Here is a 15,903-nt window from a genome sequence, read left to right as displayed (position 1 = left end):
GGTTTCTGTTCCCAGTCTGGCACGGGCGGTCAGTGCTATTAAGTGTTGACACACTGAACACCAAGGCTGCATAGTCTTAAATCCACCTAATGCCTCTTTAATCCACCACCAGGCTCTCCCTTCCCTTGTATCTCCCTCTTGCAGGTTCCTGCTTGCTCCCCTTGTGCTGTTTTTTCTGTGTTTCTTTCCCTCCGTCTTTCCGCTTTGTGTGTTTTTTCCCTCATGCTCTCTGTAAATGTCTGATGTGAAAAAATTAATGCCAGCCCCTACCAGCTCAAATTAAGCTCTGGTGTGTGCTTCCCCCTGCAGGGTCCTGGTTTTCGGTGACTTCAGCAGTATCCTGGGAGTGCTGTAGGAGTCCAGTAGTACCCTGAGGGTGCTTTAGGAGTCCAGTAGTGCCCTGAGGGTGCTTTAGGAGTCCAGTAGTGCTCTGAGAGTGCTGTAGAACCCCAGCAGTGCCCTGGGAGTGCTGTAGGAATTTAGTGCCCTGGGAGTGCTGTAGGACTCGGGCAGTATCCTGAGAGTGCTGTAGGGCCGTAGCAGTGTTCTGGGAGTGGTGTAGGGACCCAGCAGTGCCCTGAGAGTGCTGCAGGACTCCGGCAGCGTCCTGGGAGTGCTCTAAGACCCCAGCAGTGTCCTGGGAGTGCTGTAAGACCCCAGCAGTGAAAGCTTCTGCTTAGCAGCGCCTGTCAGGATAGATGGTGATACACTGCCACTAGTGCTCGGCTCACACTTTTTACAGCGGGTCTTCTTCCAAGTTCCAACCCCGACGTTGCCATCACTTGGCATGAGTGGGAAAGGAGAAACTGGAGAGAAGGAGAAATAGGCCAAGGAAGGGGGATAGTGGTTAGGATGAGAAGGGCAGAGAGGGACGCAGATGAAAGCCAGGGGCCTCATTTATGAGCCCTTGCGTCACTTTTACGCCGCTGGTGCGTCACATTTTGTGACGCATCGGCGGCGTAAAACATGCCTCCTGTTGTGCACTATTTACAAAGTGACGCATCTAAGCAGATGCGTCACTTTGTTAACCCCTGCGCTACATTATACCTGCGCCAGGTATAATGTATGCAGAGGGGGCGTTCCCCCGCAAAAAGCCTCGTAATAGTGACACAGTGAAATCTATGAGATTTCACTGCGTCACTTTTAGGACGCTGTTGCGTCAAAATCTTGCGCCTGCCTCACAGCAGGCGTAAGTCTGACGCAAGCCCATTTACATGGGGCTTTCCCCATGTGAAAGGACGCATTGCTGGAGTTGCGTCACTTTTGTGACACACTCCAGCAATGCGTCACTTTTGCGCTTACAGATACGTCAGAAATATTGACGTATCTGTAATTCCTTGCGCAATGATGCGTCATATTGTAAATATGACGCATCATCAGGGTCGCAGGGAGGTCGCAATGAAAAGTGACGCATCGCTGTTTTCTCGCAGCGATGCGTCACTTTTCATAAATGAGGCCCCTGGTGAGGGAGAAAGGAGTGAAAATTGCCACGGGGGGGGGGGGAGAGAAAAAACAGAGAAGGAAAGAAATACAGTGAAAGAGAGCTAAGACTGCAACAGGCTGGTGTGAACGGCAGGTGTGCCATAATATCAAATGTGCCTTAATGAGGTAATGGTTAATTTGAGCAAATACTTGCATGGCGGGGCTCATCAGCAGTTGGTTTTGGGCACTAGAACTTAATTTTAATCATCGGTCTTTGACCCAGAAGAGCGAGAAAAGCAGAAATGGGTGAAAAAGGAGGAAGAGAATGAGGGACAAACAATGACAAGTGGAGAAAGCAGAAATTAAAAATAATCCGCAAGAGTGAAATAAAGGGGCAGGAAGTGTAGAGTGGTGTACGAAGAGACATTAAGTGGGATTAACTAGACAGCTTTAATAATCTGCAACCCCAATATTCTGCGACTCTGGCCACCAGCTTTGAAGTAAAACCTTGGGCACTGGCACTTATGATCTTACAAATTAAGCATTGTTATCAGGGCACCAGGCTGCCACAGCTTGTCCACGTCCATCTATAGGTCAGTCTGCCGCTATCCTGTTCACTCACCCCAGTTGCACCACATCTGGCTTTGCTGAATGACAATTTTTTTCTGTCTCGGCTCGTGTTTTGGTCTTAGAACCAAGCCATGTCCCTTGCTACGCAGCCACATAATTTTCTTCCTGAATGGTCCTGTTAATCTACTAGAAACTCTGCTGTGTAAGCTATCCCCAGAAGTGCCTGCCAGTGCACTAGCAACTCAGCAGTGTGAGCGTCCTCCTGCAGTGCCCTGTCCGTGCTCTCGCGCCCCAAGAGTATGTCCTTCATCAGTACCGCCTAAGTGCTCCAGAGTTTGAGCCGATCCCTCCAGCAGTGCATTGTCAGCGCTCTAGCGCCTTGAGAGTGCTTGTGTCCTTCAGCAGTGCCAGCTCAGGTCTATAGCATGACAGCAGTGGGAGCTTCCCCAGCTATGCTCTCTCGTCTCTGGATTCTAGCGCCTGGTAGTTTACGCTTTATTCAGCAGCACTCTAGCCTGTGGGCAGTGTGTGCTCCCTCTAGCAATTCCCTGTAAGCGCTTGAGATCTAAACAGTGCCCTGCCCATGCTCTGGCACCTCGGCAGTGTGAGCGTCCTCCAGTAGACCCATTCAGTATTCTAGCACCTCTGCGGAGAGAGCTGCTTTTAGTAGTGCCTGTCAGAATTAAGGAACTCCAGGTGTGTGCACTGCACCCCCCAAAGAAACAACGAACATTAAAATGAGAACTTTAAAATTTAAGAGCCGAGCAAGCCTCGGGTGGGAGCGCATGGTGAGAGCAGAGACAGCCTGTGAAAGGAACGCTGCTCCAAAGAGAAACACGCACTGTAGACATTAGGGGCACATTCCATAGCGCCTGGGGAGGGATTGAATGCGAGGCACTGCGGCGACAGGTGAGAATGACTGGAAGACGTTTACTTTTCTTGTGACTGATAGCAGAAAGTCGAGAGGGCGAGATGTGGGAGTAGGACATTCCATATGTGAAGTAACTTAGTACACAGGTTCATAGAAGAATGTAGTTTATTCACAGTAGACAGCTTCTACATCCACGCTTGATCAAGAGCTTTCTTCCCTCTGTCAACCCCCACTTACAGAACGAACACACGGTAAGAACAATAACATTCTAAACAGAATATTCTAACTAGGAATACTACACACATCCCCCCTATAAAATAAAAAACTATTAATAAAAAATGTAGATACACAAACAACAACAGTTAATAATGAACAAAATCGTTCAATTTGATAGGAGTATGCTTAATGTGAGAATTTTTTCTTAAATCAATCACATTGCTTCCAGATTCCCCAATGTCATCACATAAATCAACATTATTGCTGTTAGATATGAAAGGGGCTAAATCTTGATGATTGCCTACGCTCATAGAACCTGACTCCAATGCATTAGGAGTAGGTATGACATTCTCAAATGTATCTAGCATAACAGAATCATATCCATCTTCATCAGTAGATTTGGAAGAAATAGATTGAGAAACTGTTTGTGAATTAGCAACTTTACATAAAGAAATACGTCTGAAATTCCAGACGTTCCCACCATCTACTCTTACCACTTTGCTGAAAACTTCCAGTACTTTACAAGGATCGGACCATCTGGCCCACTTTTTGCCAGAAAAACCACCAAATTTGACACATACAAAATCCCCCAATTTTTGAACTATGATTGCCATATCGTGAAACATTAGCTCTCATTTTCTCTTGATATTTATGAACTCTTTCCCTGACCTGTGAAAGATCAAAGGTAGAATCATTTGAGGTTTTAATTTTCATCCACCAAGGTAAGAGTTTAGTACCAGGTTTCCTACCTCGCAACATCTCAAATGAAGACAAACCTGTGACAGAATTTGGAGAAGTACGATACGACAACAAAGTAGCACATAAAGCCTTTTCCACTCCAAACCACTTTTTGTAGCTAACTGGATCGAGTCTTCAATAACTCTATGGAAGTGTTTTACTTGACCATTGGCTTCAGGGTTGTAATTGGACACTCTTTCATGCACTATACCACACCTTTCAAGAAGCAAACCAAACTCTTTGCTAACAAATTGGGGACCATTGTCAGAAACAATTTCTGCAGGAATACCTTCCCGGCAAAAAACTTCATCCAAAGATTCAATTACTTGTGTAGAACCGATTTTATCCACAACTTTCAACTCAGGCCACTTTGAGAAATAATCAATTAGAACTAATCATACACATCCTTATTAGGAGATAAGCCAAGTGGACCGATAATGTCAATGCCAAGTTTCTTCCATGGACTTAAAACATACTCAATGGGGGCAATATCCGCCGACAATGGTTTGACTGATTTATCACTTTAAGAACAAGGAGAACATTGTCTGACCGTCTAATGGACCATTCCACAACACCCTGCCACCAATAGAATTCTCTAATGCGTCATTTGGTGCTAGACATGCCCATATGTCCTTCATGAGCCATGGAAATAATTTTTTCTCTCATTTTAAAAGGTGGAACTATTTTATCCCCTCTTGTTACAAAACCATGGGAAAACATTAGTTCATCTTTGATCTTGCAAAAAGACAAAAGATCACCAGTTAATTTCCTTTCCTCAGGCCAACCCACTTGCAGACATTTTACAATATTAGATAACGTACCATCCTCACACAGCAACTTTCCACTCAGATTCAGAAATAATATCAGACGAAACATTGGTGTTTCCACCATTGATATCATCAATTGTGTATGCAACATCAAAATCAACGCTATTGTTAACAGAATCATATGTGTCGGGCAAAGGTAACCGAGACATGCAGTCAGCATGAATATTTAAACGTCCAGGAACATACTCAACCACACACTGAAATTCTTGTAATTTGGCGGCCAGACGTGCCAACCGAGCAGTAAGTTTTCTACCACCACCAGCAGCTAACATATTGATTAAAAGTTTGTGGTCCGTTCGTAAACAAAATTTAGTACCCCACAAAAATTTACGAAAATGTTTCACCGCCCAAGTACATGCTAGTAACTCTTTTTCGATGGTAGAATAATTGTATTCTGCCTCACGTAACGTTCTGGATGCATATGAAACAACATATTCTTCACCTTTGTTTTTCTGCATTAATACAGAGCCGAGCCTAAACCCACATTGCTGGAATCGACAGTTACTATACAATCACTTCCGACCTTAAAAGGTTTTTAAAATGGCGCATTAATAATTTCTTTTTTTAGAAGTTCAAAAGCACATTGTTGTTCCTTGTTCCATGTGAATTTTACATTTTTCTTTAACATAGATCTCAAAGGATGGACTTTAAAAAGAGTAATCTTGTACAAATGTACTATAGAACTCTGTTAACCCTAAAAAATACACTAGTTGTTCTTTCCTTGTAGGAGCAGGAGCATTAGAAATGCTTTGGATATGATTAAGCTTTTGCTTAATCCCATTACTGGAAAATTCATGTCCCAAATAATCCACTTTATTTTGTTTAAACTTGCATTTAGAAATTTGTAAGGTTAGGCCTTTCTTTTGTACACATTTCAATACCATTTCCAAGTTCTTGTCATGTTCCTCATAGTCCTTCCCAAAAAGTAGAATGTCATCCTGGAAGGCAATGGCACCCGAGCACCCTTCCAGGACTTCTTTCATGAGCTTTTGGAAAACAGATTCAGCACCTGCTTGACCAAATGGCATACGGCAAAACTGAAACATACCTTCAGGTGTAACAAAGGTTGTTAGAAATGTTGACTCTTCGTGTAAAACTACCTGGTAATAGGCACTAGCTAGATCTATAGTGGAAAGAACACAGGCACCAGAAAGTGTGGAAATTAGTTCATGTATGTGGGGTAAAGGATGTCTATCGATCCATATCTCCTTATTCAAACTACGAAGATCCACACATAGACGAAGATCGCTATTGCTCTTAAGGGATAAAGCAACTGGAGAAACCCAGGGAGAGGATTCTGTAGGCTCAATAATCTTTTTTGAAACTAAATCAGACAAAATAATTTTCAATTTATCTCGATACGCTAATGGTACATTTCTGACCTTGTGTCTGACAGGAATTGCGCCCTTCTTAAGAATGATTTTGTGTTGAAAATTGACAAATTCCCCTAAATTATTAGTGAAGATAGACAGAAATCTGCTTCTCATTTCATTAGTAAACTCCTCACCGTCAGGGGTACCACATAGACAGGTGACAGACCATTAGGATCTAGCTTTATACCCATTTCTTGTTGGTGGGGCCAACCAAGAATGGACACACCTTTAGTGGCCACATAAACCTTTCCTCTGGTTCTTCTGTTTTTAAACAATAAATCCGCCCACATGAATCCATCAAGACCAATCTTGTGGCTAGAATAACCACCTGGCAGAACATCAGGCGGAAATATTTTTTTAGTTCTCCAGAATTTATCAAAAACATTTCTGCCTATGATACTATACCAGGCACATGAATCTATGAGCATGAAAATGTCCATACCATTTATTAATATTTTACCACTAGGAAAACTTTTGCACTTAGTATCACCAACAAACAAGAGACTGTTAACCTCTGAGATACACTCAGGATGTTCACTCTCTTCATATGTCATGAAATACATTTTTTGCGAGGACTTGCAAACTTTGCTAAAATGGCCAGGTTTTTTGCATTTGATGCATATCTTATTCCACGCAGGACACCCTTTATAACTTCCTACATGATCGAAACCACCACACCTATAACAAACCACTTGGGATTTTTTTCCAAAAGGCTTGTTGTCCTTTCCTATGTTGTCTTTCTTGGGAGGAAAAGAGGAGATTTTTTAAAAGTGGAATGATCCTTTACTATTGACACTTCCGGAACAATTTCCTTAGCTTTAACCACTTGACCTCTAATTTCACTAACAAACTTTTCAGACTGTTCAATCCCTTTAGCAATATTCAATACAGCATTAAGGGAAGACTCAGTGCCCATCCATAGACGTTCTTGAATCTTCTTGCTCTTAGTTTTCATCATAATTTGATCTCTTAACACATGTTCAAAATTGATAGTTTCAAAAGCACAAGATCCTGCTAATGTACGTAGCGCAGCTACATAATCCTCTATGAATTCATCCTCTTTTTGAGCACGTGAGTAAAATTAAAATCTTTCCATAACTGTATTGATCTTCCTGCCAAATCTAATACTCATTTGTTGAATGGTAATCTCAAAAACATTGGTATCCCCAGAACCTTCAAAAGGAGGTAAATTAGCTAATTCTTTCAAACCTGCTCCCCCTAAACAATTCCTTAAACAGGCAAGTTTTCTCTTGGGCGAGCAACCATCCTCCTCTAAAACATAGACATAAGCCAAAATCATTGGATACCATAGATCCCACTCCATTTTAGGTTCGCCAGCTGCTGGTAAAAAATATGGGGGTGCAACAATAGTAGACATGTTGTGAATAGTTGGATAAATAAGGTTAAAACAACCTCGATAAAGAAACCTAAATAATTTGTAAACATATGTAAAACAGTAATAATTCAGATCGATGTGCACACCTTGAACCTGAAAAAAAAATTATGATTGACAAAATAATGAAGTTTAAATAACAAATGTAGTCACCGAGGTCTAGATGTCTCTATATGAAGTCAAGTGAAGAAGCACAAAGTGAAACTCTTCTTTGAAATGGGATAAAACACATAGTTGTTAATAAAATAACTATGTCTTATTGCACACAAAATGTTAAATAGAAAGCTAAAGATAGTCAACAAAATGATAACGACACCGTACGAGTTTGGCTAAAACTCGAGTGCTTCTTTTTTTTATTCCATCCGTCGTTCCAGTGAGCAAAATAGTCCTTCAAAGATGGCGCACGCAAATTATGCACACAACGTGCGTGACGTGCGCGTCAATAACGGGCAGTGATGACAGTCAAATGACGTATTCACCACAATGCAGTGCGTGGGCTGAGACGAACACGGAGCAAGACACAGCAACAAAGAATGTCTCAGCGCGCCGGGGACTCCACAGTTAGCATTTGAAAGTAAGCCTCCAACAACTGTTGTAATATTACAGCAACGTATATATTCCTGGTTCAGTAAGAAGCCTTATTAACTATATATCTGATTTTCACATGATAAAAACAAAGTATGTATTTCACGAAATGTCCCAAACTGCTGCAGGTAAAACAACGACACAGCAGCAGGTGCAATCAACATACACATTAAGAAGAAAACGGCATCACATCCAAACCGGATTCACACAATGGGGAAATATTTATCCAATTACCCATTAACCAGCCGCTGGTGCAATCAGAGCACAAACACTGTAAAATCAAAATAAGAAATTGAAATAAAACACAGTACCTTTTGTCACAAGTGAACGCTGTCTGATCTGTTCAAAATCCCAATCGCCGCCAAATTGTGAAGTAACTTGGTACACAGGTTCATAGAAGAATGTAGTTTATTCACAGTAGACAGCTTCTACATCCACACTTGATCAATAGCTTATTTCCCTCTGCCAACCCCCACTTACAGAACGTACACACAGTAAGAACAATAACATTATTTACAGAATATTCTAACTAGGAATACTACAATATGGAGGCTGCGTGGGCCAAAAAAGAACTGCCTGGGGTCTGGATTGTTTTACAGTTTGTGAACCCGCCAGGTTTCCTTTCCCAGTAGGTGCCCTGCCCAGGCTTCACGTACCTTCCCTCATTCCCCGGGTCTGCAGGCTCAGTCTCCCGCCTGTATACAATAGAAGGGGGTGCCCCAGGGCAGATAGGCGATGTAGGCAGGAAGGGGGGGGGGGGGGGGGGACAATAGAACAATTAGAAAAGAACACCCTGCCAAGGATGATAATTAGTGGTCCTATACAGGATCCGATTCTGGTTAGAGTGGAGCAATATCAAATGAATATCAGAACCCAAGACAACAGATAGACAGCAGTCAATTCATCTTTTTATAGAAAATATATGTTTTTTTATTATTTGTTTTGATCCAATCAGTCATATTTAAGAAACAATCAAAAAATAACAGGTTCTAGAATTAATAAAACCATCAATAAAGTTCATCATTTCATGTGGGGAAGAATTTTCTTCAGAGAATTAGGTGTTCCACTCACTCCAGGGAATTTCAAGGGGCTCAACAGACACTCACATCTTACAGGGGTCATTCATACTCATACATGTTCAACCACTTCACAAGGGTAAATCTAGTTTTGCCTACAACAGAAAGGTTGGAATTATGGTTGCATGGACGGGGGTGCAACTTGGAGAGGGCAAGTTAGGTGGAATACTGTTGCCGTTCTTGGTGGTACCACCAAGAACGGCAACAGTATTCCCCCTAACTTGCCCTCTCCAAGTTGCACCCCCTTCCATGCAACCATAATTCCAACCTTTTTGTTCTATTGTTTTTTCAGTCTCCCGCCTGCCCTCTGTAAAGCGCACAGCAGGAGGCGCATTAGCATTCCAGCCGCCATGCTGCTGCTGCTGACATTGACACTTCTCACAGCCGCGCTCCCGCTTCCGGGTAACAGAGGCATGTGAGTCACAACACAAATGAGGGACTGCTGTGCAGGACAGGAGCTACAAACAAGAACGCAAACAAAAATAAATTAAAAAACAGAAGTACACATACTAAATCTTTATCCACAATATATAAAGTAATGCCTTCGAAAACAAAGCCAACAAAAGCCATTAAAAAACATAAGACGAAAACCAATGCCTTCAAAAACAAAATAACCAAATGCATTGAAAAACTTAGACGAAAATCAATACCATCGAAAATGAAGCAAACCAAATCCATGGAAAAAGTCAGAGGCAAACAAAATGCATTAAAAAAAAATACGACGGAATGCAATGCTTTCGGAAACAAACTGAACCAAAACCCGGAAAAAAGTTAGAGGAAACCATTCTAAATTTAGAACAACAAAGTAATATGAGTAAAGGGCCCAATAGGTAAAGGTGTGAACAACTCTCCAAAAGAAGGGACTTTAGAACACATTTCACCAACCACAAGTCAGCCAGTTTAAGTGGCACACAAAATAACAAATAGAAACTACGGGAAAAAAAGAGGCGGTTGCAAACATCGTATAGTATATACAGCATCTCTCGACGAGACAGCGCATGCTTAAAACCATATTTCCAACCTCACATGTGCCTAGAGGCTAACATTTGCCTTACAGATTTTCACCTAGTACAAAACGAGTAAAGAAAACGTTAATATTCAGCCACATTTTGCTTCTGGAACACAAGATGACAAGTAAGATTTGTCTAGAGAGGCTCAGAAATAAAGTAATGGCTTTCGTCAAAGAAAAGGTTATAAGTGTAAAGAATTGACTGGCAGAAGTGATTGGTTCAAAATGAGAAAACAATGTAGTAAAGTTAGGGCTAGAAATCGACACATCATCATAGTCTGAGAGCTACGACAGTGCAGGAGAATGATCACTGGTTACTGTCACATAATCCTATATTTCCTTGGGATTTGTAGAGTTTTCCTACTCCTTCTGAGGCTTAGCACTGTCTGCATGTACGAGTAAGTAGCTGTTTCATTTATATTTTTCATTTTGCTGTAACTCCCCTGATGAGGATGAGAAGCCTTCAGAGTGCATGCTTGGAAGGATGTAGGTTGTAGTTCAGCTTTTCAGGGATGTGTTGATTGAGGGGTGTGTGGTGTTAAGACGTGGTTTAAGCACAGAGAGAGAAACACCACTACACGTAAGCATGGGTTGTTGCAGAGAGTGTGAGAATAGATGCAATTGCACCTAGGCAGCGAAATGTACAGAGTTGATAGTCCTGACATTCCTAAAATTTCCTCATTGTCTAAGTATACTGGAGACATAAGAATAAGCACAAGATTTGTCAAAAAAAGGCCAAAACCGGTTTGTCAAAATGCACAAGATTTGCCCAAACTACTCAGTATGACTTGTATTAAGTGAGTGACACAAGTGACAAGAATAATGCATGCATCACAATTTCAAAATAATACCCAGGACTGTAAATGTTGCCGAAATTTTCACTCGGCCACAAAATTAATAATAATGTTTAAAGTAGAATAGCACTGATGTGGATACGGATCTGCTTTTTTTGCTCTTTCTGTACTGGCGTTAATATCATTTGCTGGGTACTCATATGGCATTGCTCTGTATTGCTTAATTAGGTGAAAACATGGGCTTCTGGGAAGCATGCGAAGATCTCAAATATGGCGACCAGTCGAAGGTCAAGGAGAAAGCAGAAGAAATTTATAAGTGAGTCTCACACAGAATGTGTGTTTCATGCCTGCCTTACAATGTCGTACCACTGGTAACTGCTTCCAGCATCTCATTGTTGTAGAAAGATGTCAGATGGATTTCTTCTTTGATGCTCTTTTTGTGCAGGTTTGTTGCATTGTGAAAGAGATGGTAACATGCACCGGCTCACATATATCTATTTGCACACCTGCAAGTTTTGATCATTTGACTATTTTCATCTTTGAACACACAAGATAATGGGAGGACTGCTTGAAATGTATCTTTCCACTGGCAACCTCTCGGGGTAGCATCCCAAATCATTTGTTTGCTCACAAGGCCACCTCAGTTTGGACCCTGCCATATGCAAGTCAGCCTTTACCCTGCTCCTCATGGGAACAGTCGAGTCCAAACTGCCAGGCCCTCCTTAAACTGGAACACAAGCAATCCAAGACTGGTTTTGCCCTGATAAGCAATCATCAGTCGAGTATAGCTTGATTCCTGTGGTATAGTGATCAAGGGACCCGCATCCAGTCATGCCCTTGCCACCTACTGAGAAAATACACATTTCATAATGGTTCTGGGAGACATAGAATATTATGAAATTCATGATTCAGGATGACATTTGTTCCAAAAGTGATAGTTGCCAAAGCTGGGAATGCGAATTCTATGTTTGAATCAAAACATAATGTACACTCAATCTACAATGTAGGACTTCCGAAAAACAGAAGCATCTCTCTCTCTCTCTCTCTCCTTCTTTTATGAAGTACCCTCTAACCTAGAGATGTGCTCATGGGGAAGCGTACAATTATCTAGGGTTCCCAGTTCACTTTCTTGATACACTGTATAATTATGGACTGATCATAGCACTCTGTATGGAATGGTACTTTGTTCCATATGCAGGTAGACCTACCTTGTGCTGCTCTACACATGTTTGAAAACACAGCAGTACCAACAGCCTTCTTCACACTTACTTTACGTGTGATAAAAAATAGGGGATTCCATTTATATTTTTTTGTGAGAGCTCAAGAGAAGCATGTCCATCTACATGCAATAGTGGGTCTGATGACCCCACATTGCTCCTATACAGGTCTTTGTGAACCTTTAGGTGGGTGATGGTTCTGTCTGTGGGCACACTATGAAGAGCCTCTACTATTGACACAGGGACCAGTCTTTCCTTTCTAACACCAGGAGATAGGCATGAGTGGTGGAAACCTTCAGGAAAGATTGAGAGCAGATTGCAGGAGACATACGTTCCGCCAATAGTCCTCAAAGGAAGATTAGTGCTCAAATAATGTAAAATAAAGAATCCTAGACCTTCTATACCCGGCGGTTCTCTGGAGTTATACTGAAGTGTCCCTAATAAAATCCTAGACCTTATGCATGTTCTGAAATGTCTTCAGTGCAACACCCACACTCATGAGACTTAGGGCCAGATTGTGTGTTTGGTGAAGGGATTACGAGTGTACTCCACCTACCAAATGTACAGGTGTCCATCAGCCTAGCATACATCTGCATTTCCAGGAACTGTCATCACAGTGGTTCCAGTACATTTATTGAAAGTTTGACAGACTGTATCATGATGCAGTCGTAAGTAAAACTTTCAAATTTTATTTTTCAAAAACAAAATCAATGACCTGCTCATGGGAGTTTCCTCCCATGACGAGTGGTCATTTTGCAGTTTTTACTGCTCCTTACACAGACCACGAACACTTGCCATTTGTCTGCCACTTAAAATTTCATAAACCTCCATTGGCCATTACTTTGTTGGGCCTTCGGAGGTGTACGTCGATGGCAGAGACACATCAGTTTCAGCTGTCGACATACTGAAGTACAGCCTGGCTCTAAATGAGACTGATGACCCTTCAGTTTGACCGAAAGGGTAATCCATCCTCCATTTTATCCTTCTTCATATCCATTTCTATTTAATGACTCTCGGATCTGGATCTCCTTCTAATCTTTCGACTCTAAACCTCATTCCACTATCTTTGAGTTGATATGCACAATCAGCTTTTGGGTTTCTTCACATTCACGCAATGTGTGAAATCCTGTCCTTTCATATGTTCTCACTACATGCATATGCTTTCTCTTAATAGTATTATTTTCCCCTTATGTCTTCCTGCCTTCTTCTGTCACTCAGGACCTAGGAGTTATCCTTGATCCCTCACTCTTAGTCTGTAATCACCCACTTCTATTGTCCTGAGCACTGCAATATCTGGAAGATATTGCAATACCCCCTTTCTCACTATTCCAAGATTGTTGAACTCTCACATGTATCTTTTCTCCTGTGGACATTTGCTTGTATTATCTTCTTGTCCTCCCTTAGTATTTTCCTTCTCATGTTCAATCCATATCCATCTCCTTTATCTGCCTTGTTCTCAGACTTTCACCAACTGTCCACATAGGTGCCTTTCTCATTTTTCTTCATTTACAACCATTTCACTTACGATATTCAATTCAAATCCTCCATTAATTACAAATGTGTCCATGGCATTGCGCCTCCCCATCCCTGAACCCGTCTCACCATCTATGCTCAGCCCATCAAGTCAACTGTTCCCCCTCACCCCTTCTTGTATTCCATCCCACTCCAGATCATTGTCTTTACTGGATTGGAACACTCCTGGCCACTCTGCACTGCTTTGACTCTCTGCTCTCTATATCCTTCTTCAAGAGCATCTTCCTTCTTCTGGCCTTTACTCTTGCTCGCCTGTGATGCTGCATTATACTTCACACCTGCATGTATTGCTGTTCCATTTTAATCTGCACAGTTGTTGGAAGTATGAGTAAAAGTTCCACTTGAGCAGCTGTGCAGTTGTCAATTTTCTTTTTCAATCTCCAAAGACACCTCAGTTGTGGAATATCAAACAAGGTTACATTTTTATGGGATCAGCTATTTTCTACTCGTAGATTTGATGAGTTTTGTGTTGCACTAGCATTTGAATCAATTGAGTGCGTTTTGTGCTGAAAAATAAGTACAAATGGTACCACGCCAGCGAAATTGAATATTTCGACCACCCCTACTTATCACCCATGAAGGTATCCAGGCACTGAGTAGGTGAATGTAGGCGTATGGTGAGGCTGGGCCTGAATACAAGCAGTCTCAGTGGTCCCGTAAGAAGACTTATTGAATACCAGATATTCAGATTCTTGTAGAATTAAAGTGGTGAGGAGGAGGCCCTGGTGTGTTGGGGTAGGTCGTGCCCGGATTTGCCTGCTCGGTGGGAGAACGATCAAGCTCCCGGTCTGATTCTGTGGATGGGGGGTGTGTGTTCAAGTGAGAGCGATGCTGACGGAAGTTGCCTGGTGGTTTGGTGGAAGTGAAGCTAGTGACTGATGTATGGGGTCCCATGTTGTGTAGTGACTTGAATGCATGTGAGAAGTTGGAACTGGCAGCGCTTCTGGATCGGGGTGCCAGTGGAACTCTCTGAGGAGTGGTGTGGGTTAAGTGAGTGAGGTCAAGGACAAGTCTGGCAGTGGCAATTTGTATGGTTTGAAGTTTATGAAGGAGATGGGTTCGGATGCCGGCGTAGAGTGCGTTGCCATAGTCCAATCTGTTTGTGATTAGGGGCTGCATGATGGTACGTCTGGTGTCCAGTGGGAGCCACATGAAGATTTTGCATAACAGGTGGAGGATGTAGAAGCACGAGGAGGCGACAGCATTGACCTGGGACTTCATGGTGAGGTTGGTGTTCAGGATAAGGCCTAGGTTCCTAGCATGGTTGGTTGGAGTGGGTTTGGGTCCAAGATTGGTGAGCCACTAGGTGGAGTCCCAATGTGAACTCTTATTACCAAAGATCAGCAGTTTAGTTTTGTCAGTGTTGAGCTTGAGGCAGTTTCCTTTCATCCAATTGTCCACACTGGTCATACATTGTTTGAAGTTTGTCTTGGTGGTGACAGTGTCATCTGAGAGGGAAAAAATGAGCTGGTTGTTATCGCCACAGGAGATAATGTGGATTCCAAGGGATCTGCTGATGTTTGAATTTGTAGCGTTATTCCAGTTGGGAATGACGTCCTCAAAAAGAAAAACAAGTTCCTTTAAAGTTTGTGCATCTTTCAAATAAAGTTTTATTCAAAATGTTTTCAATTCATTGAATTATTCATTTCTTTCATGGTGAATGTTAAATGTTCATCATAACTTATAATATTCTGTAGAAGGAAAATAAACACAACTGTATTAGCTTATTTAACATCTTTAAAGAAGAATTTTTACTCCATTGAGAACCTTATATTCCCTTTAATGTCCGCTAAAAGCGTCAAAAAGTGAAATCACAACCATTCATAGTTACCCAAGTATAAATGATATTGATGGCAATTCAACTCAAACAAGCAGTAACATTCGTACATGATGAAATAATGGAAACACAGTAATCCCCCATTTTTAAGAAATCACGAAAAAAAGCTGTTTGGTAATAGGAGCAAATTTGTACCTTTGCTATTAGGAACCCTCATGGATAGTTGAAAAGAATTGATAAAGATAATGGCCTGTAAAGAATAATGTCGAAATTGTAGCAAACAATTTTGTAAAAAAACAGTGTGAGGCGTGAAAATTGCGGATAGGTAAATAAACGTACCCAAGATTACGGCAGCGCCGGCTTGCTCAGCTATCAGTGATACTGATGGTCAAAGTTACGGGCCGAGTTCTAAAAATAAATAAACCCAACCGTTAAGCTAAACTGGCATCGATGCGAGAAGATTACTTCATAAACTGTGCACAAACTGAATCAACAGCATTCC

The 15,903-nt window shown here is 41.8% G+C and overlaps 1 protein-coding gene across 1 annotated transcript in view; it reads left to right on the top strand.

The window, feature by feature from the left end:
- RGS9 (regulator of G protein signaling 9) overlaps nt 1–15,903 on the top strand; it is a 956,925-nt gene that overhangs the window by 654,046 nt on the left and 286,976 nt on the right. Inside the window, exon 14 of the mRNA XM_086930945.1 lies at nt 11,103–11,190. Coding sequence (XP_086787071.1) covers nt 11,103–11,190 — 88 coding nt within the window. The remainder of the gene's footprint in view (nt 1–11,102; nt 11,191–15,903) is intronic.

Source organism: Lissotriton vulgaris, chromosome 7, assembly GCF_964263255.1.
Source record: "Lissotriton vulgaris chromosome 7, aLisVul1.2, whole genome shotgun sequence".
In the NCBI taxonomy this organism is placed as follows: Eukaryota; Metazoa; Chordata; class Amphibia; order Caudata; family Salamandridae; genus Lissotriton; species Lissotriton vulgaris.
The sequence above is the reverse complement of the archived record's forward strand: the minus strand, read 5'-3'. Positions and strand labels throughout refer to the sequence as shown.